Here is a 25,518-nt window from a genome sequence, read left to right as displayed (position 1 = left end):
AATTTCCTGTGATGTTGAAGAAATAGTCAAGAGGTGTACAGTCATCTGAAGGGTGTATGGTCAATGGCTGGCATTTAGCTCTGGTCACTGTGCGTGGTGTATGTTGCCCAGTTCTACGTGTAAAGGGTTAACACCAGGGAGCCCCTCTCCTAGCTCCATCACCATGCAGGAGAGCCACAATCCCAGGAGACAGCCCCCGAGCAACATTGGAAAAGTATCATCTAAGAATACCTGCCTCCGCGTGGCCATGCATCACGTACACAGTGAGCATAATTGAGGACACAAACAAGTGTCAACCAAAAGCTTTTATGAAGCAAACAATTGCACTGTCATCTTTTGGGAGCAGCAGACCTGTCCTGAGTGGTTTTCTTTGTAGGGATCTATGCAGGTCGTCTCTGTGGTTGGGAGGGTATTCTGAGAGCGGTACCTACCACAGGCAATGGCGAGCAGGTGGGTCTGCCAGGTAATGACGTAGAACATGCCCCCGATGGCGATGCAGGCAAGAGTGCTGTTGAACCCACACAGGCCAAAGTAGATGGAATCAAAGGGCGTGGCAATGCTGAGGGCTTGGGAAGAAAAGCATCAGGTTTGAGTGTGGGACTCACAAGGCTCACCTGCCTTCCTGAAACACACCCATCTTCAAGCCAGAATCAGCTACCGAGTCAAGAGCAGGCACTCACAAAAAGGAATTTCTGTTTTACTCACCGAAAATACATGCAAAGGAAATATATGGACAAGACCACGAGAACACTGGTGGCTAAGCTGTTATGAGCTGAAGAGAACCTTGGAGTAAGGACTCTGAGTTCTGATTTAACAGTACAGAGAACGTCCTTTGCCACACACATACAGAATCCTCTGCTGTGAACAGACCCCCTTTTTCATCACTGGAGATCACTCTTAAATATTCTTGGAAAAAGTTTTCTCAGACTATAAATTTATGCTCAGTGTTAAACATCTGATGCCAACGTCTTCCTTGAGGACAGCCTCTGCCTACAGTAACATGAAGGCACTAGCCCTAAAACTGCAGAGGACAGGTGCAAGGGGAGGAGAAGGCTTCCAGGATTAGCAGGTATGATGCTGAAGATGCATCACAAATTCCCTTTGAAGCCGGCCCCAGGCACTACCATCCCTATCGCTCATTAAAGACGATGTCATTAAAAGTGAGGACACAGACCTGCCAGCATCCCTATGGTAGATCCAATGGCTGCATGCAAGCAAATGAGAGGTGACGATATGAATAGAGCTACGAGGAAGATGCCTCCAGTCCAGGGGTTGTCACAGCCATACACTTGGCCGATTCCAACTGGGATGCTTCTCAGAAGCTGTGGAATGACAGGGCCACGTGTTTGTTATGAAAGTCAGTTCCGACGTCCACGTCAAAGCCCCACACTAACACTTTCTGGGCAGGGTCTTAACTATGCTTCCCAAGCTGTCCGTGGGGTTTCGATCCCCTTTCCTCAGCCTCTTGAGTGTACACTAACATTTTACAGCAAGATTCACGGAAGACACTACTGTTCAAGTATGGTAACGCAGAAGGGGGCACATGCTCCATCCTCTCAATGTTGAGTTCTTGAAACATTACGTAGTCAGGGTGTTGAGTTTCCTTCATTCAGAAACATCAGTGTGTGTCATTTCTTCTCTTGCTAAGAGAAACTGAAGAATTTTCTGAAGGGCATTTATTATTTGTTGGACATAGAATATATCATTTTTTAAAACAAGATGACAAAGGCTATTAGGAGGAAAATGGTCCTTTGTGCTTCTCAGGCATACATGTGTGGCTGTGGTCATAGCCCTGTCTGGCTGAGCAGTTGGATTTGGGACCTACTGAAGGGCCTGGTAGGGCAGGATTGCCTGGAAACTGTCTCAGGTCTTTCTGCATGTGCCCCAAGGACCTGGGTAGGCTGACGGTGAGCGGAAGAGCTGGGATGCAGGCGGGCCACACAGGCTAACCTCAGAGGGTTAGCCTAATCTCCCATCACCCCAGGTATAGAACAGAACTGGGCTCAGCCATAGCCGGGATGAGGGACAGGCATGAGAGTAACACGTGGCTGTTTCATCTCCCGTCTCCAGGTCTGCCCTCTGGTGGTCCCTCAGTGCTGTTGCGATCTCTAGACCCTCTTTCTGACATCCGTATTCATCTTTAAACGCAAAGTACACGTTTTCATTGGCAGGCCCAACACACGAATCCTTGTCATAGTTCAGAAAGTTATTTCTTCAAGAATGACTGCTCAAAGTTAACTTTTTTTCCCTGAATCTTTGGGGGGTGGTGGTCTAAAGTCTTTGTATAGAACTATTAAAAACATTTTATTTCTAGAAAAGTCTAATGGCCACATTTCCCGCCTTGTTTAATACTTTTAATATTGCTTCTTATTCACTATCTTGTCAAGCTTCCAGAGGTCAGTGTTATACATAAAATTGTTTAAGAGGATGAAAGTTTCTGCTTCCTCTGTTTCTCAATGGAGGTAAACCTGTGCTTCAAAATATGCACAAGGCTCATGGAGAAAATGAAGTAGGCTGCAATGACTTCTTAAGCCAGCGGGTAGTGGCATGGTGTGTATACGCTAATGATTCAGTGTGATGAATGAAAGAAAGCACACAGCGCGAGTATGTTAAAATTGGGCTTAAGTATCAAAAAGGCCTCCAAATAAAGGTTAGCAGCAAAGAGCCCAGACCACATATCAGGAGGTCGGAGCCTGGACTTGGCTCTCCATTAATTCACCTTGGGTGGGTCTTTAAATTTGGCGCTGTTCTTTCTCTGTGTTATCATAGGGTGGAAGACAAGGCTAGGATCTCACAGGATACATACGTAGAAGGACTGGCACTGTGTAATTGTGGGCAGTTGTCATTAACTTGGGTTTCTGATGTGCAAAAGGAGTGCGTACAGTTGACTTTGCACTGTCCTTCATTACACCTACCAGAGGCACTTGCACACTTGACCAGCTGATGTTGGGTGTGGCGGCTACGGGCTGCAGCAGTGTGGTGGGGAAGAAGAGGTTGTAGTGGCCGGTGGCTGCCAGGTACAGGGTCACGGCAATGTTGAAGGGCAGTGTGAAGACTGGGAGGTCCCACTTGCTGAAGATGGCGTTCAGGGCACTGGACAGGATGGGGCTGGTGGAGGAAACATGACAGACCTGTCACATGCCGCTTGCCTTGGCACTAGACCACACGGCGGCGCCGAACCCTGGTTAAAATCTATGCTAACTGGGATGGGAGACGACTCGGCCGGTAAACTGCGCAAACATTAGGGCCTGAGTTTGGATCCCAGCACCCACGGGAAATGCTGGGCATGGAAGCTTCTGTCTGAAGCCCCAGTGCTGGGGGTGGGGACAGGCCTGACTCTGAGTGTTGCTGGCCAGCTAGCCCCACTACAACAGTGGCCAGGGTCAGTGAGAGATCTTTTCTCAGAAAATGAGCTGGAGAATAATAGAGGGGACAGCCAAAGTCAGCCTCTGGCTTCCACTGTGGACATACAGGCAGACACTACACACACACACACACACACACACACACACACAGAACTTTAGAGAAGCGAGCTTACCAAGTCATGGACATGATAATGACAGGGAGCAGCAGCCACCAGTAATAGTTGCCCTTGTCTGAGAACACGGCCATCAGGAGCCCCACAAGCACTCCATTGTAGCCATGGAGTCCTGCCGCAATGGCTGACCTGGGGACACAATGATGAGCGGTTGGAGTGGGGGCCTCCCTGTGATTTTAACTGCTTTCACAGTCACAGCTTTCTAACTTGGGTCCTGACAACCCACCCTCAAGCAAGCTGCCCTTTTGGGAGCAGGGAGCTAAGATAACCTATCTACCCTTTGCCCACCATGAAGAGTGGCATTTGGTTACAGTGTCGTTATTCTGAGGCGTTTGGGCTAGAGGGTAGGAAGGAGGCAGTGGTCCTCCTAGGGAAGTGGCCCCCTGGCCTTGTTCTAGAACACTGGGACGTGACTTACTTATCCTGGCTCAGGATGAGGGCGGTCAAGGTGGACACAACCGTGCCCAAGCAACCCGAGATGGCCCACCAGGGATTCTGCACGAAGAGACCGAGGATGATGAGGATGCCGCTGAGAGGGTTGTTCACAAACATCACTTGGGATGTGCCTCGGAGCACCCAGTCAAGAAACTGGAACACTGGAGATTTGTCTGAAACGATGGGGGAAGCCAGCAGATGCTCAGAGCAGGTCAGGCCCGGGCTAACCCTCAGGTGGTAGTGAGAATTGGGGTTTTCAGAGGACCAGCATGCATTTCATCAGTCAGAGAGGAGGCTAGATCAAGACCACAGGGTGCGTTTGAATGCCTAGAGCACCAGCCAGCCATTGCTAGCCCAATGCAGTCTCTGGGCTGTTTTTCCCATGGCAGGGATCGGGTACCTACCTTGAACTTAGTTCTGCTTCCCATGGGAGTGACATAAATTTTCTTTTAGAAAATTCCCTTGCCACAGAGGGAGTATGAAACCCATAAGTCAAGCAATGTGGAGGTTTCTAGAGAGAACCCCCTGCTGGAGTAGACAGAGTTCCCCTAGGCTATCAAGTACATATTTGTCTAGATGCTGGATTCAGATTTCCAGTGCTTGTCTGCAACATTTGGGTGGCGTATTTGGGTCAGCAGAACTCTTCTGTCGAGGAACAAGACCTACCTCACACAACAATCCGTTCTTACAGTTCAGTTACAAATATGGGTGTTTATATTCCAAGAGTCCCTCTCCTTTAACGGCAGAAGAACCTTCTTTGAGAGGCCCCCAAAAGAGATCTCTAGCTGATCTACAGAGAAGCCCTGTAGCATGTTTCCAGGGATGAGTAAGGCATGCACTCTGGGGGCTGATGTCACAGGTGGTACCTTTAAGTCCCTCTCCGCATTCCTTCATCTCTCCTGTGATGTAGCTCAAGGCTCTGCTGACTCTCTTCCCTCCAGCGGCCATAGAGCTCTGAATCCAGGAAGTCCTGGCCATGTTGGCCTCTGCCTTTATCTCAGAGTTCTCTTCCATGGTGTCTAGATCCTGTCCAGGGGCCAGAAATAGGTAAGAATCTTGCACAGCTTTTGTGATTTCACACTAGGTGACATCTGAAGTCTCTTGGAGGACCAAGCTAAGGTTTTCACTTGAGGCTTTCTTCAACTGCTGCTTAAGCATCTCCCTGTCTCTTTAGGTTGTTTTGTTGAACACATCATCTTATTTGATATATATTCAACCTCAGTGAGGGAGATGAGGTGGTCCCATCACCCTTATTCTGTGGACGAGGTATGCAAAGTCAAATGGTGGAATTCAGACTTAGCTACACATGTCTTGATTTTCTTAAAAATCACTGTCTTACTTTCTTTCTAAAAGAAATCATTTCCCCACTTAGCAATTTAGTTTTTGAATTTTAAACACAAAGGTATGGGATTAAACACACAAAGACTCTTAAAAAAAAAACCCAAACCCTGGCATGATCTTATTTCCTAAATACAAACTTATGGTAAATAATGCAAACAAAAAGGTATGATAGCTCACAAAGAAAATGGCAAATAAATAAATAAATAATAAAATAGACATTTTAATCTATGTAACTACATTTCTGAAAACACAACTCGAGACATTTGCCCTAGAGTCCTCAGTGGACCCCGACTTCCCACTCTGCTGTGGGCTGTCTCTGGTCTGGGGTCACCATACTCACAAACAATTCCACTGTGGGCTTCCGATATGGGTAGGGAAGCGGCTCTTTGGTTTGTCTCTCTTGGTGTTCACCTTTCCCAAACACTGGTGTTGGAAGGAAAGAGAGAGCCATCAGTTCAGACACCTGCATTTTGGCACTTGACAGTCATTTCTCCAAACGTGGGTTAGATCGTTTGGTATCTTCTGTTCCACAGAGGAAGTGTAAAACCATGGACCCTCATGGACAAGAGTCCTTTTCCTTTATCGGTCAGGCCCATTGTGGGTGTGTGTGTGTGTGTGTGTGTGTCTTCAGGTAAAAACACACATTGCCATGTAAACAGGACATGAAGGACACAGGAAGTTCAGAGATCCCAGTGGCCCTTAATCAAGATGCTCAGCTTGACCTGTGTATTAGCAGCCCAGAGGGACCGGGGCCTCTCTGCGATCTCTGCATGGATGGGGACTTACTGTAGGAGCACAGAAATAGACTGTAGAGAGCATAGAATAATTGCCGGTGGAATGCTCTAACACAGGTGGGACACGTGTATCTCACGCCGCACCCCAGAGGCTTGGGGACTGTTAGGAAGAAGGGGCAGGATGACTGTAAAAAAGCCAGAGGTGGGGAAGAATCAGAGTGGAAAGAGGTCTTGAGGACATGGCAGGACCGTTACACGCATAAACTAACAGCAGCCGTGGCTGCTCGCACAAGACCAGGCTCAACATTCTAGCGCAGAGGGGTCTGTGCTGGACCCCGAGCTGAGGAGCTATGGACAGCTGAAGGTTTCTGAAAACAAGAGAGTTGGTTTTCGGTAACAGTATAGTCTCTGGTAGGTCAGCGACACCCCAGGGGCTGGCTCCATACCCAGGAATATGTGGGCTGCACAAATTAGTTTTATGAAGAAAAAGAAAACAGGGGATGTGCAGTTAGGGGGAAGTGAGGTGTTAGGGGGAGGAGTAGGGGGCAAATATGATCAAAATACATTATGGAATTCTCCAAGAACAAAATCTATTTTAAATATTTGTTCATTTTATGTGTGGATGGTTTGCTTGCAAATATGTGTGTGTACTATGTATGTGCTTGGTTCTGAAGAGGGCATTGGATCCCCTGAGATTATAGTTACAGATGGCTATGAGCTACTGTGTGTGTGTGTGTGTGTGTGTGTGTGTGTGTGTGTGTGTGTGTTGGGAATCCAACCTGGATCCTCTGCAAGAGAACGTTAATCGCTGAGCCACCTCTCCAGCCCCAGGAAATGCACATTTTAAAAGAAAGGAACTGGAATGTTGAAGTCCTTCTCTTCGTCTGTTCTTCATAAACCTGAGCCACGCAGGATCTGGGTTTGAACTCAGCAATGATTCCCCTCAGACAGTTGATTGTAAAATTATTCCTTTTTTGGTTATGGTATTTGTTTTTAATTTTGAGGCAAGGTCTTACTATGTAGCCTGGCTGGCCTTGAACTCACAGAGATCCATCTGCTTCTGCCCCTCAAGTGTTGGGATTAAAGGTGAGTGCCAACCTAATAATGGTGGTCACACATTTACCCTGTGGTCTAACCATGTTCCTATGGTAAATAACCTCACACCATGCTTTGGCAAAAAACACTAATTGAACTCAGAAAATAAGGGAAGTTCTCACACACACACACACACACACACACACACTCTGAATTTTAGCATTTTAACAGCTGGATCAGGACAAATGACATCCATGCAGTCTCTCTAAGTAGGGTTTGAGTGTCCCCATGTCCTTGTAATTCTACAGCGCTCTTGTAATGTGACTCTGAACATCTTGCATTGTTAGGCTGGTTCCTTTTTAAGGAGGCTGCTTTCCAGATAAGTCCTCTTGGGAAAGAGCGGGCCAGCCCCTCGAAGCTTTGGACTTGATACTCTGGTGCCCTCCTGTGGTCAAGTGCAAGAACGGCAGCCTGGGCTCTGCCTTCCAGTTTGCAGTCGGCTGGCTGTTCTCCTTAGCGGGTCTAAACACCAGAAGGGATGTACTAAAGGCTCCGTGTTCCCACTTGTGAAGAATCAGGGGCTACAAACACCAGCGTGGTTTGAAACCAAGAAGGGGGATTTCAGTGTTCAGGCATCTGTACTGGCCTGTACTTGGGTTCTGACAGTGGACGCCCTCAGCTGCAGCCACTCACTACCTTCCCTCCCTCCCTCCCTCCCTCCCTCTCCCCCTCCCTCCCTCCCTCCCTCCCTCCCTCCCTCCCTCTCCCCCTCCCTCCCTCCCTCTCCCCCTCCCTCTCCCTCTCTCTCCCTCCCTCCCTCTCCCTCTCTTTACCTCTCCCTCCCCCTCCCTCCCCCTCCCTCCCTCCCCCTCCCTCCCTCTCTCTGCCTCTCTTCCCTCTCTCCCGCTGCTCTGTCCCTGGTGGCTGGTCTACCCACCCCCCCTCTTTTATGACCCTTTCTCTAGTGAAAATCTTTCCCACTTTAACTCTGTCACATGGCCTCTTTCTCTCTCCTGCTGCTTTTTAAACATTGCAACAGGGGAACGAGTTAATTTTGGAAACTTTGGGCAGGAAACAGAGAAAGTCTGAACTCGAGGTTTGCACATGTGGGCTTCCCTCTGAGTCCCTGCTTGGGTCTGGAGCGGCCTGGCAGGATTCAGTGATTCCCAATGACTTCTCCATCCTAGACCCCTATGTACAGGGCTGTATTCCCCGTGTCTCAAAGACCTGCTGCACAGCTCTCTCTCTCTCTCTCTCTCTCTCTCTCTCTCTCTCTCTCTCTCTCTCTCTCTCTCTCTGGTTTTCCCATAACCACTCCAGGGCTCTTGCTCTAACTTGGCTGACTTTGGGGATGGATGGATGAGATTGGACAACGTATAGAAAGACATCCAGGCACCGAGGTGGCTTCTGGGTGGCATGTGGCATGAGAGACACTAACCCAGGGGTCAGTTCTACCCATCGCAGTGCCCCTATACAGCAGCAGGCGTCGGCCTCCTCTCTGGGGGCTGTGGTGGAGTCAGGTTGCACTTGGTCCTGTCTGTCTAGGGGCTCCGCTCTCCCTCAGCAGACTGCGACTCTCTCTCTCCAGGGTCCTGGCTATTTGCTAGAGCCTGACCTTGGCTTCTAGGCTCAGGTCTCTGGTATCCACCTCTGCTCAGCTCTGGCCTCTTCTGGGGTCCCCTTCTGGCCTATGAGGGCCCTCTCCCTCCACCATTCTCTTCTGCTTTGGCCCTTTCGCGGCCACTGTCACTGTCAAGGTGGGAACTTTCGTCAGCCTTCTGAGCCCGTGGGCTCTGGACTCTTTATTTTGAGAGGGTTCCCGTATACAGTCCACCCGGCTGCCCTCCTGTCTCAGCCTCCTGAGTGCTGAGATTACCGGCGGTAGCACCATGTGTGGCGTGACCAGTGTCTATGAACTGGTGGCAGACTCGAATCTCTGCCACCAGAGATTCGCGGGCCCAGGCTGTATTCATGATAGGTTGAATTGGAATCTCCGGGAATGGGCTGTAGGTGATTCCAGGGCCAAGCTCAGACCTTTGTCAAGCTCATCACATGTCGTGGGTTATTTCAGGCTGTGTGGCCAGACACAGGGAAGCTGTGGCTTTGGTCCGTGCTCATGCATTAAAAGGGTCCTGTGCAGTAGGTGCCACTCTCGCCTGCTCTGAGATAGGAAGCTGGGGCCTGAGTGCGAGGGAGAGGATGTACACACCTTTGCTCCTCCTCCGGATGGATGACCACTCGATGTGGAACACACTCCTCCGTCTTGGGAGCACAGTCTCGGAGCCCTCCTCCGCCTTCCACTGGCCCGCTGCTTGTGACTGCTCTCCACTGACACCTAGCCAGGGACAAGAAGAGCCAAGTCAGTATGCCGCCTGGTCGGCATCTGTAAGAGCCAAGCCGCAGAGCCAAGAAGGAGAACATCTGGAAGCTAGGGAGGAGTGATGCTGGAGGGGTGAGGGCGCAGCCCCGATGCTGGAGGGGTGAGGGGCGCAGCCCTGATGCTGGAGGGGTGAGGGGCGCAGCCCCGATGCTGGAGGGGTGAGGGGCGCAGCCCCGATGCTGGAGGGGTGAGGGATGCATCCCCCATGCTGGAGGGGTGAGGGGTGAGGGGGGCAGCCCCGATGCTGGAGGGGTGAGGGCGCAGCCCCGATGCTGGAGGGGTGAGGGCGCAGCCCCGATGCTGGAGGGGTGAGGGCGCAGCCCCGATGCTGGAGGGGTGAGGGGGGCAGCCCCGATGCTGGAGGGGTGAGGGATGCATCCCTGATGCTGGAGGGGTGAGGGGCGCAGCCCTGATGCTGGAGGGGTGAGGGGGGCAGCCCCGATGCTGGAGGGGTGAGGGGGGCAGCCCCGATGCTGGAGGACAAACTGCTTTTGTGTTTGTACAAAGCGCCCTGTGGCCCTTTCCTCCCTTTACATTTCTTCACAGAAACTGAAGTTATCACTGGGTCCAGAGGCGAAAGAACCCATCTAACCACACTAGAGGGAGTAAGGTGGGCCAGTGGCCAGTCACCAATGGTTCAGCCAGCGTCTCGGATCTCTCTGTCCGAGTTCCAAAACTGGATGCATATCAGGCTATCTGGCTGCTTGAAAAAATATCTGAGCCTTCCCCAGCCCTGCCCAGTGAAACAGGTAAAAGATGGCTGCTCTGCTGAGAACTGTCTATAGAGATTCTTGCTACCCTACCCAGGTTGCCTCTTGGAGCATCACTAGCATCAGAGAGCTGGTTAGAGATTTGGAACTTCAGGCTTTACCCCAGACTGCTGACACAAGAATCTGCATTTCAATGGGATCTCTTACCCGAGTTATCGGAATATTAAAAATTTGCAAGTCCTCATATAGGAAGGGGACAAATGTCTGAATCACATTCCTGGCTACAGGAGACCCTATACTGTACCATACCATCTTCCATCACCACACTATGGGGAGAGTATTCTTGAATTAGGAGTAAGCCCTCTTCAGGGTGTAGCATGGGAACAGACGGGATTGAATCACAAGGGCTGCTTGAGAAAAGGCAGGCTTCTGGGCCCATCCGAGCTTGATTGGTATAAGAAAAGGGCTTTCCCCTTAGCTTGGATCTTTTCCAACAAATGCCACACACTGACCTGCGCTATTTTTCATATATACAAAGAGGATGCATCCGTTTAATAGACCAAGGCAACGTTTATCTGGGAGCAGCAACATGAAAAGGAAAGTTTTTAAGATACTCAATTTTTTGGTGGCTAAACAGTCAGCCAGAGGAATGCAGGAGAATGCTGACAGAGGGAGTGTGTGTGTGTGTGTGTGTGTGTGTGTGTGTGTGTGTGTGTGTGTGTGTGTGGTAGCCTAGTAAGACTGGGCTCACCCACCAGGCAGAGCCCATGATGATCTGGGTTCTTGTGTTTAGTAACTCAGACGCTGCCCTGGCGTAGAGCCAGGAAAGTGTGTTGGGGACATCTGTCACTGTGTCTATTAGAGTAGATGGCATGATCACAATGAAGGAAGAAGGACCCCTCTCACACAGGTGACACTGAAGGACCGCCCTGTGGTCCACAGACCTTATTGGTGCCAGAGTTGACAGTGACAGGAGAGAAGAGATGCTGTTATAGCCACGCCTGAGAAGGAAATAGCCAACTTCCAAAGACCCGTGAAGAGAGCACATGACTCTGAGCCCCAGCAAGCACTTTTGGGACACTCTGAGCAGATAACGGGGACTTCAAGAGCATGGGGGACACGTGTATCCGCTGTTGTAGGAATGAGATGTACCAACCCATGCCTGGGATGCAGAAGTCATTACTTTCTGCTTGGCATTTTGCAAATCATTTGTAACTGCATTGCCACTTTCCTTAATTGCAGGATGTAATTCTTCCAGAAAGAAATATTCAGCCGACCTTTGCAACCCGACCTGTGAGGCTAGATATCTCATAGTCTAATCTACCACTTTTTTCCTATACTGTAACAAAATCAGACACCACTTATGAAACACTCAGGAAGAAATTGTAGCTTTTCACACACCAGACGCATCCTCGGGGAGGACACTTCCCGCTGATAACACTGGACTCCTCTGCTCCAGGCGGAATGGTCCCTTCTCCTGGGGGAACAGCTGCAATTTTCCACCTGCCTGCACAGACTCTTACCTAGCTGAGCCTTAAGCATGTGTTCTTGGCTGGCGAGATACTTAGCTTCCTTCAGCACCGTCATCATCTATCACACGTCTGCTAAATCGGTGACAGGTGCTCAGAATGTTGTTAAGTAAACTAATGAGGGGTGATCATCCTATGCGTTTTGATTTCTGAATGGCATAACAAAGAATGAATGGCTAGACCAAATGGAACATTTTGTGTGTGTGTTGATGTGTATGTATTCATGTATATGTGCACGTGTGTTTTGTGTGTGTGTGTGATCATGTACCTGTGTGCAGAGACCAAAGGTTGGCATTGGGGGCTTCCTCATTAGTTAGGTGTTAGTAGAGACTGGGCCCAGGAGCTCTGATCACCACGTCTCTGTTTGTATGGAGGAGCCTTGTCCCATCAGCACACTTGCGAATGTTCTGTGGCGCGTGGCTGGGAAGCTCTGTCCTTGGTGATGCATGTGTCACAGCCAGCAGGTGAGTAACTCATGCATATGCAGCATGGGCTAGGAACTGCTGTCTTCCCTCCCCCAGCCAGCTCTCTTAAACATTCCAATGCATGAAGGTTCCTCCAAGTGCTACCTAGGATCATTCCGCGGTAATGGACCACATCCTTAAGGATGACTCCCATCTCATGTTTTAGAAGGCAGAACTTCAGTGACACTTTCTTCATGGTGGCTTAGAAGAAAAAACACTGTTTTTAGCTCTTATTATTGGTTCAGAAGCACTCTGTCTGGGGCAGGAGTAGTGACCTCAGAGTTCTCATACCTCTAAAGACACCGCAAGTAGAGAAATGTCAACAGTTAAAATGATAAGTGGTAGCAAAGATTTTGTAGAAGAGCTTGCCTGTGAAATAAAAATTTTAGCTTATTGAGATTTCTTTGAGGGAGCCAACACTCCCCCCCAAAAAGCCCTCAAACAAAACTTGATATTGTTTTCAAAGGGGAAATTCATTTAGTGTGTCTTTTTAAAAACCAGCCCACCAACTATCATCATAGAGCCTTCATGCAGTACTTGATGGAACCAGACACAGAGATTCACAACCAAGCAGCAGGCTGAGCTGGGGAATCTAGTCAGAGAGAGAGGAGGGAAGACATGAGCAAGAGAGACCAAGACCATGATGGAGAGATCCTCAGAGACAGCTGAACCAAGCCCGTGGAAACTCATGGACTCTGGACCGACAGCTGTGGAGCTGGACTGTGGGAGACAGTTGTGAAGCTTGGGCTATCTGAGGAGACCCTGGCAGTAGGACCAGGATCTATCCCTGGTAAATGAGCTAGCTGGTTTGGAGCTTGTTCCCTATGGTGGGATGCCATGCTCAGCCTTAATGCAGGGGGGAGAGATGGGGGTGGGGTGGAGGGGTGGGAGGGAGGGAGGGAGAACTGTGGTTGGAATGTAAAAGTAAAGTAAAGTAACTAAATAAATAAATTCAGCCCACCATGGCCCATGCCTGTAAAGTCAGCTCATGGTGGCCACGCCTGCATATGCCTCCACAAGCTGCCTTTGTCAGGTTTGAACCAGTTGTACTTTCTCCTGGAGGTGGACTGATGCTGCCCATTGATGCTCACAATGTCCTTCATGAGGTCCACCATCGTGGATCACCCCTCAGCTCCCTGGCTCCCTTGCTCTCATGACACAGCCAGTACAGGGCAGGCAACTCCCTAGAGGCAATGCCAGGATGGCTGTTTCTGAGGGGCCATATCATAAACAACGTGGGTTTGTCTGTTACTGCTTTCCCTTTGGTTACAATTTGGACAGATGTTTCCCTATGTTGAGTTTTGTGCTATGACTTTTCATTGCTAGGAACCCCCCCAACCCCGCGTGTGTGTGTGTGTGTGTGTGTGTGTGTGTGTGTGTGTGTGTGTGTGTGTGGTGAGCAGGGGGTGGCTTCTGAGTGCTAAATAAGATGAGTTTTTCTTTCCTTTTAAAAACGAGTTCTCTGTGTAGTGAGTGTTTGCTACCTGTGTGTGCGGGCCATGGAGAGCAGAGGATGGCGTTAGACACCCTGGAGCTAGAGTTATGGGCATGGAGAGTCACCTCACATGAGTGTAGGGAACCAAACTCAGGTCCTCTGGGAGAGCAGAAAGCATTCTTAATGTTGAGCCATCTGTCCACCTTAAACATTTGTCTTAAACATTTGTCTTAAACATTTTTCTCATTCTGAGTTATACAAGGTTATTTTACGCACATAACATTTTGAACATATTCTCTTCCCCATACACTGCTACCTGCCCTATCTCTCACCATCACCTTCCATTAACCTCTTGGTTTTCTAGACAGTTTCTTTGCTATTTCACGTCATCTATACCTATATAAGATTTTTAAAGTCTAGGAACAAATGAGAGAGAATGTGTAATATTTTCTTTGTGCAATGGATGTGATTTTCTTAATACGATTATATGCAGTTGCATCTATTTTCCTGTAAACAACATAACTTTATTTTCATCATGACTACATACCTATATCACATTTTCTTTGCCCGTTCCTCTGTTGATAGATACTTACAGCATACCTATTGTGGGCAGTGCTGCAATTAACAATGATGTGTGATGGCATGGCGACTTGGAGTCATTGGATAAATACCCAGGTGTGGCTCCTTTTTGTTTCCTTTAAAGCTGTGTAAACTAAAGTTAATGCCTTCAAAGACCATTCTATACTCTATCAAGGCCTTGAATGTTAGAATTGGAAAAGAAAACTTAGAATTTTGAGATTCTTTAGTTGGGTCCTCTCATTTTAGAGATTGGGAATGTGTTTCCAAACCCTTGCATCCTAGAGGTGTCTTATTTTCAGCCTATCAGTTTCACTCTGCTTCTGAATGTGATGGCCTACTAAAGGTATTCTAAAATCCATCATGCCTTTAACTGTTTCTCACTTCACGGTCCTTAATCTTCCTAACACTGTTGGACTGGGCAGTGGCCTGCAAGGCAGATCGGATGAGGAGGGATTTGGTTCAATATTTGGGATTTCAGCTTCTTCACACATGCCAATGGTCCATTTTTTATGAGTGTGGGGTATGACTCTTTGTAACCATGAGATAAGTTAGACCCATATTAATAGCTGATGCCTTGAGCGCCTCTCTCTCCCCCTTTTACAGCTCACTAGTTGGCCAATGGACTCACTTAATTTTGATTTCTTTTGGTGGTTTTGTCTCATTCCGTGGGAAGACACCGACGCGTATAAACAGCTTGGTATCTCACTTAAACCCATGAACATCCTGTGAGAATCTTGTAAATGAGATTGGAGGGTCAAAGGGCCAACTCTAACTTAGGTAATTCTTGGTTCTCTTTCCTTCCAAATGTCATTCACTGTCTTCCCATCCTGTCTGCACCCTCAGAACTGTGCGTTAGCACTGTCACTCTTTCTGAGTTTGATCTGTCTTCTTCTAACCCATTTTCTTTGTTATCCAGTCTCATTATCCAGTTTTCCTTCTAACACAGGTTCTGCCATGACACGCTAGCTTTTCAAGGCTCCTCAGTGTTTCCTCCACCGCCATGCCTCAGTTTTATCCACTCCCCTTTGTCTGGTTTGATTTCTACTTCTCCCATGAAATGCCACTCCGGTGTTTTGCTCATATGGTTCCACCCATTCCTTAAATTCTCATTGCATTTTCACAAAGTAGTCTAGGTTACACCTGTTGGAGTTTAGGCTGTGGCAGAGCTTTATATTATTTTATTTTTAACGTAGCTCAGGCTGGCCCTAAAATGACAGTCCCCCTGCTTTAGCCTTTTGTACCTTGAGATTATACATCACCACCGGAAGCAAACTGCCCTGGGTTCCTCTCTGGTGGCAATACTTCCGTACTCTCCACTCACTGTCTTTCATGCTTTCCCCTATTATCTATGGAAGACACAGCTAATTGGTCGCAAACCTTTACCGGTACGTTTAGATACACCCTTAGGATGCTTAACACAATGACCCAAACATCTAATGCTAATCCTTGTGGGTAAAATTGTTTTTCTTTCCTACATCGTGGAAGTGTGTAGGTGGCGTACACACTCGAGAGAAGGGGTAAATCAGGTTGTGGCATTGACAGAAGGCAGAGGCTACAGGGAGATTGATATAGCTAAGCCTCACAGGATGCCTTTTCCCCAGTAGAGAGATCAAAAAGCCAAAAATAAAGGGCAAGAAAAAAGTCAAAATCCTCCACTGTCTAATAGCCATCTCTAGCTACTTGAGCCGGACCCAGCGGACTTGTGATATTTTATATAAACAATTATCACGACTCTCCTAATGATTCTTGTAGGTGCCCCATAAATGGCCAGGAAGGACAAATGGGGCTATTAAATATACTGCCTAACAAGATAAAGAGCTGCCCACCTTTTATCTACTCAGCTATGACTCATGAGACAAATGGCCCATGAGAAAAGGCCACATAACTTCTCTTAAATGCCACTGAAGTACCCCACTGTCTCTTAGGGGAGCGAGCCTGTCTCTTGGAATTTGGCTGCTGTGTTCCCGTCTACAGTATATGCACTTTGCTAAAGCTTTTTGGTAGCTTCTGGTCTGGTAAACACTTCCTGAACCCATGAGCTTTGAGCGGGATATTTCAGTGGCTCAGCCGGGGACCTCTTCCCTCCCCTTCTCCTGCTGCTCTTCACTCTGAGGCTTGTAGTGGTTGGCAGAGTGGCCAATGGGCACCTGGGATTCTCTGGAGCTGCCCTGCAGTGACATCCAAAGGCTTCTGGGCTGAGACTTCAGATCGCTGTCACGCATTAAGCTATGAGCTACGGAGTTCCTTTTGACTCACCAATCAAGGGCGAGGGGTGCTTTTCTTCAGCAACAGCTGTGAGTCCATAGGTACTTCGAGGGCCCTTCATTCCTCTCCTCCCACTCTGTTTCATGTCTGTTGTCACCACAGAGCAGGAGGGAGCAGACATGTGTGGCTGATGGTGTTTGCACCTGCAGCTTCCTTTCCAGCCAGACTTCCTGCACTGAGAGGCCATGGACAGCCAGGAGAGGCCATGGACAGCCACCAGAGGCCATGGACAGCCACCAGAGGCCATGGACAGCCACCAGAGGCCATGGACAGCCACCAGAGGCCATGGACAGTCACCAGAGGCCATGGAGAGTCACGAGAGACCATGGACCGTCAGTCTTTCTGATACAAGCCCATCCTCTGGCTCATCTGCTGCCTCCAGCCACACCTGTGTTCAACACCTGCTTCTGCTTTGTCCTCTGACCTCTCTCTCTGTTCCTGCTGTCTTTCCTACCCACAGAGCTTTCTGTTACTGTACCTGACTCAGAGTCCCGCTGGTCATATTGGGCCACTGGTGTAGGGGGATGACAGAGGAAGGGTTGACAGAAACACATAATCTTCTACTATTGAAAAAAGGTAATAAAGACTGTGTGTGTGTGAGAGAGAGAAGCAGAGAGAGAGAGACACACACATACACACAGAGAGAAGCGTGTTTGAGTGTGTAGAGACCAGAGGAGGGCAACATTATCTCTATTACTCTCTACCTTATTGAATCAGGGTCTTTCACTGAACCCAGAGCTCGCTATTTTGGGGGTAGGGTGGGGAGCATGATGGTTGGCTAGCAAGCGCCAATAAGCCAGTCATCCGTGTTCCTGCCTCCCACCAAGTACTGGGGTGACTTGCATGCACAACCATACTGGCTTTTACACGGGGCTCTGAACTCAGATCCTCATGCTTGCATAGCAAGTGCTCTTACCTGCTGAGCCATATATCCACTCTGGAATGGGCTGGGACTACAGCTGTTAACTATAAGATACGGGAAGTAATGTGCGGGGCTTCTGAGTACCCTGCTCCTGCTCAGTCTAGAATAACTGAAACTTCTATGAAAATAAACCAGCCTTAATCCTGAGAGTCCAGAGGGCCAAGCTATCCTGCTCATAGTTTTATAAAGCTAAGACTCTCCAAGTATTCGTTAAAAGCTTTAAACACTACCAGGGGTTGCAGACTCCACCCTCTACTGATTAGACATGTGTGACTCTTACATTCTTTAATGATAGGGAGAAGACCTTTGGCCAAAAGGGACAAACTGGAGGAAGGAAGGGATAAGAGGCAGGTGCACTTAATGGCTGTAGCCCTCCCTGCCCATGGCGGGACATCTCAGGGCTCTATCTAGGAGCTACCTGACCTGGTCTAAGGAAGCTAACCTGGTCTTCAGTCAGAGGACTCTTCCCTGCTATTGTTGTGTCTAGCCAAGACATTTTATCTGCGAGTCCCCAAGGCTACCAGGCCATAGGCCTCACCCACAGCCATGTCTGATTTGCAAAGCAGAGACCGGTTGAAAGTGAAATTGTCTTTCTTTCCCCAGTGAGGGATCAAACCCCCAGGAGGACAAATGACCCCAACTGTTTTCCTCGACTCTGAGGAGCCTAACAAGGGAGGAGACCCACGCTCCCTTTGAGGAATGCATGGCTTTGGAGCTGTGTAAGCTCCTGTATTCTCAGGGCCCGTGGAGGCCCTTAAGTAACTCCGTCTGCGATGAGGAGGAAAGTCACATTCCTCTTGGAAACTCGGGCTAAACTTTCAGCTCTCAGCACTCTGTTTCCAGTTGTGCTTTCCAGTCTCCCATCCCCCTTACTGGTTCTGATGGCAGACACCAACCAACCTGGTTTACACGCCCTTTATTTTGTACAGTAAGCAACTACCTTCCATTCATTCCTCTGAGCCTACTTAAGTGCCCAATTTCTTCCCCAGGTAGAGCTGCCATGTCTATTTCGTGCTCTCCCAAGTGTCCGAGATTCTAAATACTCTATGACCCTTCTACCTAACACCGAGTCCCTGCCCCACCATGGTCCAGAATCATCTAGAACTTTGAAGACCTTCCCAGCAGACACCACTGGAGATCTCTTTCCACCCAACAAGTGCCTTTTAAACTATGGAATACTTCCATTTCTGGGTGCCAATCGACATCTGCTTTTGTCACAGTATTCTTAAAGACCCTGGCAGTTTTTTAGGGTCAGAATTCAGAGGGAATATCGACATGGATTTGGCCTATTCTTACTATGTGACCCACACCTAAGCAGCCATCTGGAAAGAAAGATACATCCTCACTGCTGATAATACCTGATTAAACATGCTGCTGACATTTCCAACCTACTAGAAGCTATCTGGCTTTGCACTCAGGTAGCCATTATTAATACTACATTGCAAGGTCCACCAAAAACAGCACTTTGATAGTCCTCTGGGTAAAAGCTGAGGTGATTAACAAGCCAAACAGGAGGCTTAGCTTCCACTCGAGCCTGGGTCTCAGTGACCTCTCCCTGCTCTCAACATATCACCTCAAAAGACTCAACAGGCTGTAGATCAGGGCATTGCAGCCACCCCAGAGGGATGCTTGCAGAGCCCAGAAAATAAGCCAGTTCTCCTAATGGAAAAGACTTAATGTCCATCAGGCTACACACTTGAGAGCTACAGCTCTCCTCATTCTAATCAGGCCTCCTTCCCCAGACACGGACATTCTTCACATAGTCTATTTCCAAAGCTTGTTCCACTTATCACAGAAATCCCAGAGGAGCCGGCAGACTCCATCTCCTTTTATAGCCTGTCCAGTGTCTGGGACTATGCTGCTAGACTGGCAAACAGATTCCACTGACATCCTTCCTGGTGCAAGGGATGAAACCATGTTCTAGTTACAGTGCATACCTTAACTGGAAGGATGGAGCACTCCTCACAAAAATAGAAAGGACCTGAGAGGTAGCCAGTAACCATAGACCACTGTATTTCCACGGAGTTCCCTTGTTCCCTGCAGTCTGCCTGTCTTTCATTTCCAATGTCATTAGGGAATGAGTGAGGCTCTCAAAATTAAGTATTGTTTTTATGCAACCTGATGCCCTCCATCTTCTGGGAGTCTAACTTTTACGGCAGGGTCCCTCTCTTGTTACTATCACCAAGACAATCACGGCGGTTACCACAGTCAGAGATGAGCTTCACCTCAAGCATGTCTTCGGGATACCTCCTCACACTAACTTGGGAGACTGAGTTCATCTTCTCACTTTGCCTTCTCACTTCAGACAGGTCACTGAAGCTGTCTGAACCTGATCCTATCCTGTCCTTCTAATGTCCTCAACCGTTGCCAAGTTACAAGACCTGTTGATACAACGATCCAGAGTAAAGAATGTCCCCCTTGCCCCCCAAATTCTAACCACCTATTCCAGCGAGCCACCTGGGGGTCCCCATCCTCTTTGCATCCAGCTCCAGGTGAAATCTACCTCCAGAGACCGATGTCTTGACTGACCTGGCTCGCGAGACTTGAACTGTAAGCCCTACCTTTATCTATTACCTCAACATCACAGGACTCCTCTGTTGGGCACAGGGCTCCTTATCATGCTCATCATCACTATTAAACGTCCTATCCATCTCCCTTAAATCACTCTACCGGGTCACTTTAAAGCACCATAGGTCTCATTATTCTTTTATGATGTTCACAGCCTCTTTCCTATTGTCTTAACTCTACTCCGTGCCATCCACCCCTCCTTCCTTACATTCTGGCATAATTGGCATCTTCCAGGTCATTAAGCACCAGATAATATTGTGTCTGGGAGAGCACCCATTGCCATTTACGTTGATACCCACCTGCTATCACTGGAAGCCTCTTGACCTCCAGTCTAGCCTTCAACTTTTTGTGGCACCACCCCCTTCAAAACAAGGCTCAAGCCTTTTATGTCATAGGCTCCTATGAATCTGTGGGCAGAACCGCAATATCAGCCAGGCCTTCCTGCTGCTCCTTCTCAGCTCCCAAATAGTTCCGGGTGGAAGGAGATCTTTTTCCTTTGCCGGTGATTTGACCTTGTTGATCTGCCAAGGCAAATGTAGAAATAAAAAGGCCAAAAGTAAGCCCTCCCCCAATAAAACTAAACATTCTTTACTCCCAGGACCAGATTCTCACTGCTTAGAACTTGACTCAGTGGACTGTAAGTAATATAAAAGCAATGATAGGCTAATTCCCAATGGCCCCTGATACCTCATCCCAAATGAAGAGTCCCCGGAAGGACGGAGTCATAAAAATTTACTATCTATATGACGGTGAGTTGCCAACTTCTTATCTACTCAGATGTGACCCCACACAAATGTCTTGGTCGGCTTTTCTTACCTGATTTTAAAGTACCCCATTGTGTTTTAAAACTTTTGAAACTATGCACTAAAACTTTTGTGTTGGTGCTGGGAGGCTGGCCAAGTGGATGGATAAACCACTTACAGTGCAGCATGAAGATTAGAATTTGGATCCCCAGACCCACAGAGAAGCCAGCCTGCTGTGGGAAGCCTGTAATTCCAGCACCTGGGAGGCAGAGACCGGGAGCCAGGGCAAGCTGGCTAGCCAGACTGGCTAAAATTGATGATTCCTGGGTTCAGTAAGATCTCCAGCCTTTGCAATTAGAGAATGATTGTCACATAGTGTCAACGTTAGCTCTCCACACACATGCACACATGTATGTTTCCATACACGAGCACACGTACACTTTTGTATCAATTCTTACCTGATATACTTTTACCCTGATGCTTTGATCTCAGGGCAAATAAAATCACAATTTTATAAGGCTGTTCCTGTTTCAATCAGGTAGCTTCGATAGCCTGGAATAATGCTCCTTATGGCATGGCATCTGGAAATACTCCTTTCTGTAGCTTTGTGGAGTAAGTCTATGCTACTGAAATTGACGGCACCCAGGAAAAGCTGTTGAGGAGCTGGGTTGTGTGGACACACCTGGACTAGGATGACCCAATTCTATTGGCATGCTTACAAAAGGGAACAGGACACGAAGAGGTAGGCCAAGCCTAGAGCAGGTAACCGGTCCCTGAAAACAGTAGGTAATGATTCCCCTGAGGAGTGTATTCAACACTACCTCATTAGCCAGAGGTTTCATCCCAGAGGCTCATTTCAACCAGCTTTTCCCTGGGGACCCTGTGATGTCAGAGCTGTAAGGGTTGAAAAGTCGTGAAATGGATGACAAGAAGCACGTGGCTAACCCAGCGGTCAGGAGGGCCGGGAAAGGGGTTCTGATGGCTCATTTGTTTCCCTGGCTCTATGGCAAGTTAAGACAGGCCAGCTCAGGTTGCCAGTTCACACACCTGAAGTCTGGCCCATCGCTTGGGTAAGTCTCTGGACTAGCTGTGGTTTCTTCATCTATAAAACAAGAGGTTTGACCTATAAATATTTAAGAGCCTTTTTAGCATTAAGCTTCCAAGAACTAGATTTTTTTTTTTTTGGCTAGAATTCTTAATAGGTTTCCCATCCCATGACTGCCTTCCCTGGATACAGCTCAATGGGAGAAGGCAGAGCTTCCTTTTGCAAAGTCAGGTGGTCCTGTAGGCTGGCATCTATTTGGTTCACTTCTACCCCAGCATCTCTTACCTGGGCGTCTTCTGACTCCTAGACAAGGCTGGAGGAATCTAGACCATCAGACTCAGTCAGAAGCTTCTTTCCAGTGTCTGTTGTCCTCAGCTCCAGGCGCTGTGATGTCTCTTAACCCTGAACCCCCTCACTGCTCTGCATCTTCCAATCCATCCCCTTGACAGCTTTCTGGAAATCCACTCACTCTTATCCCTGAACACATGCCTGGCACAGGTCTGCCAGTCGAAGATGAAGAAAGACAAATGCCTCTCAGCAGCCTTCTCGACTAAAGATACTTCCTAAATGCCCCAGGGAAGATGTATTCTGGCTGCCATGGTCTCCACACCAGCTGGATCAGGCAGCTTTCCTTACAGGGCAGCCCTGGCAACTGTCTAGTTGCTTCCTTGTTGTCTCTCAGGCGTTACCTCCGCTCATTAGAATTCTAGCTTCAGTATTTGTCTTTAAGCAACTACCTAAGTGTTTTCTCCTTGGGGGGCAATTTGCCTTCCAAGCTTACTAAGTGCACTTAATTCCCCAAGAGGCAGGACACAGGCTGGGGACCAGTGCTTGCCATCAGTGTCTCAATGGAAATTTTCACACTGCCTAATACTAAATGTGGTCTTTCTGTGGAAAATTTCAGAACTTCCCCCCTAACTCTTGTTGACCAGGGTCTCCTGGTAGCTCACCACGGTCCTCTCAGTTTAAGAAGAGCGTGATCTAATCAATGTGGCAAAAATATACACTGCGCTCTATATATTAGGAGGCTGGCTCTTGAAAGTCCCATGAAACCATGGTTCTGATGGGCTGACTTGAAGGGGGTAGGGGAAGGTATCAAAACATGTTTTGTTTTGCCCCCAGCATACACTTAGGGGTGGAAGGTAGTGTCCTCCCTAGGATCAGAACCATACCTCACACCAAGGACATTAGCTCCACCTGAGTAGACAAACTCTCTTGCTGACGTCAAAGGTTCCCTTCCAACACCAGGTGTTTGGGACTCCCAAAGAGGGAGCTTGTTCAAGGAGGATGAAAAGCAAACAGAAGGTGTGGGAGGCACCTAGGTGACCCCACATTCCAGGGACAGGTCGAGAGCTGGTAGAGGGCAGACCCCTTCCATGCTTACACCACAGGCCGCCAACCATGTCTAAGCCTCTCCTGTCTTTCACCCTGCCTGCCCAGTCTCACATGCTTGCCCTTTGAAGTCTTGCTCTGGCCTCTTCCAAAGGCTCCTGAACTTTCTGTTGTGAGCTCAGTCCTGCTTTTTGAGCACCTATGCTGGTAGCTCAGACACAACATGGAGAGGCTGCTAATAAACCATGATTGTCCACTAAGCTGGAAAGAGAAGACATCACCCACGAAGAAGCCATCCAGGAAGGTCCCACAGGGCTCATGGGCTAAACAGAACCATGGTGTAGCCCAGCATCTCTCAGCCATACATGTTATACACATGTTATACACAGGGTGAGGTAGTCCACTCTCCTAGAAAGCAGAAGAACGCAAGAGCACAATGGAACCCTGTGTGTGCATGCATGGCGTTGAAAGAGGGACGCTGCCGTGGTCCAGCCGCCCTGCCCACTAAACGGGGACTCAGCAGGTCTCCGGTTGCTTTTTCACTGCCTGGGTGGGAAACTAAGTCTAAGCAGACACCATTGCTCAGGCAAGTTGCCTTGTTGCAAAGAGACTCTTTGCATTGACTCATTCAGATGTCTGTCACCTCTGCACCGTGATGAATCTCCCACTGCAGACGGCTAAAGCTCTGTCTGCTTTTCCTCCCAAGGCATACCATCACCGTTTCCAGCAGGGTAAGGATGGTTCGGCCCCCCATTCACCCCACTTGACCTCATCTCTGCACGCCCCTGTTCATCACAGATGGGTTTGGGATATGCCACTTGTGTTTTCTTGCAATCAAACCCATTCTCAGAAATGACACCATCCACCTAAGATGCAAGTGACTGACCATGCTTACGTCATTACTAGCCCAGGGCTGTTTATATTTTAACAGGTTCCAAATCTTAAACCAAAGGGATGGCTGGGAATGCTTGGGTAGCAGCTACGGGAAACACTGGGGACAGGAAGAGGCACAAATATTTTCCTGGAGTCCTTAAAATCATGCCTGAGACAATTCCTAAATAGAAGACCAACCCAATCAGGTAACTGCCTCAGTATGAAAACTGGTGCTGTGAACTTAAATGCACTCAGGCTGTCTGGCCAGCATCATTTTCTCAGGTGATGCTATTCAGCTGGCCAGGCAAATCCCCATAAAAATAAATTCCTTGAAGGCAGGGATGGATCCAATTCTCTCCTGGTTTATTGTCAAGCTCTGGTTGAGTAACATATTAATAGTTCCGTATTAAAAAAAAAAATCTTCTGGGAAAATGAGCAAATACAGTTGGACCCCAAGGCAGAATTCTCAGGCTCCAAGCAGTGGCAGAAAGTTCATGACCATGAACACGAGAGATCAACTGGGATGGAATAGGGTCAATGGGATGAAGTTGGGGGTCACATAGATTTCAAAGACAAGAGAAAGTAGACAACAAGATTATGAGCAGCCCCAACCTCCAAAGAATTCATAGAGCCCAAGCTATGGTTTCTGAACCCCAAGTCCGATGCATCTACTGCGTTGCAGGAAAGGCCCCATGGCTGGTAGTTGATGGGGAAGAAACACCCCAGAGCAAAGCAGAAAGACAAATGGTGAAAACTGTGAACGGAGGCCACAGAGATTGACCTTGGGGTAGAGAAAAGCTTGCGTCAGAGGAAGAAAGAGGGGGGAAGAAAAAAAATGCTCACACTAATGATCCGAGCAGAACCTCTGAGGAAAGAGAGAAGCTTGGCTTTGTATGTCAAAAGGCAGATGGAAAAGAATGGACACTCAGGCTCAAGTTTATAAACAAAGCGGACATCTAGGAAGGAAGGTTATTTCCAAAGGGGGGAAAAAAGGATCATGTTTCTAATTTGTAATAAAGACAGGGAATGAAGAAATGACATCTGCAGACAATTGGGGATCCCATGTCCACACAAAATGCTATTTGATTTCTGGGGACAAGACCGTGTGGTCATGTGAAGAGTTGGAGGGCCTATCACCTATGCTCTATCAGGTTTTATTTGAAAAAGACCTTTGATGGAGTGATCTAAGGAGGTAACAAGTGGATAAGCCCCAAAGTTTGCAAGGCAGGATGATGCAAAAAAGAGCAAAGGATGATCTGAAGTCAGTGTTCCAGATTAATGGTGAGCTCGAATGGACAAGGGCAAGGCATGAGATGCGCTTGAGTATGGATTCTTGCAAAAGAAAGAGGCATATTATTAAAAACGATAAACAACACCAGACACCAATATTTTAGAAGTGAGAGAGAGGGAGAGAGAAGGGCTAAGCAGGCTTTAGTCTCAGGCTGGGAGAGCAGCGCTGGACCGGTGGGACTCGTTAGGATTAGCTATTGGGCATTTTGTTTCTACGTGATGAAGAAATAGGCTTTTATCTCAAGTGCTGGGGAAAGCTGTCTAACTGCTGGTGGAGAGAAAGCTTGCAGGTTCAAGACA

The 25,518-nt window shown here is 48.2% G+C and overlaps 1 protein-coding gene across 1 annotated transcript in view; it reads right to left on the bottom strand.

The window, feature by feature from the left end:
- The window catches only part of Slc14a2 (solute carrier family 14 member 2), a 56,956-nt gene that overhangs the window by 5,892 nt on the left and 25,546 nt on the right, over positions 1–25,518 (bottom strand). Inside the window, exons 10-17 of the mRNA XM_051202109.1 lie at positions 9,293–9,418; positions 5,655–5,737; positions 4,840–4,999; positions 3,957–4,146; positions 3,539–3,667; positions 2,916–3,108; positions 1,175–1,322; positions 432–566 (exon numbers count right to left, since the gene is read on the bottom strand). Of these exons, the coding sequence (XP_051058066.1) occupies positions 432–566; positions 1,175–1,322; positions 2,916–3,108; positions 3,539–3,667; positions 3,957–4,146; positions 4,840–4,999; positions 5,655–5,737; positions 9,293–9,418 (1,164 nt within the window). The remainder of the gene's footprint in view (positions 1–431; positions 567–1,174; positions 1,323–2,915; positions 3,109–3,538; positions 3,668–3,956; positions 4,147–4,839; positions 5,000–5,654; positions 5,738–9,292; positions 9,419–25,518) is intronic.

The sequence above is a fragment of the Phodopus roborovskii genome, unplaced genomic scaffold (genome assembly GCF_943737965.1).
Source record: "Phodopus roborovskii unplaced genomic scaffold, PHOROB, whole genome shotgun sequence".
Lineage (NCBI taxonomy): Eukaryota > Metazoa > Chordata > Mammalia > Rodentia > Cricetidae > Phodopus > Phodopus roborovskii.
This window is presented reverse-complemented; position numbering and strand designations above follow the sequence as displayed.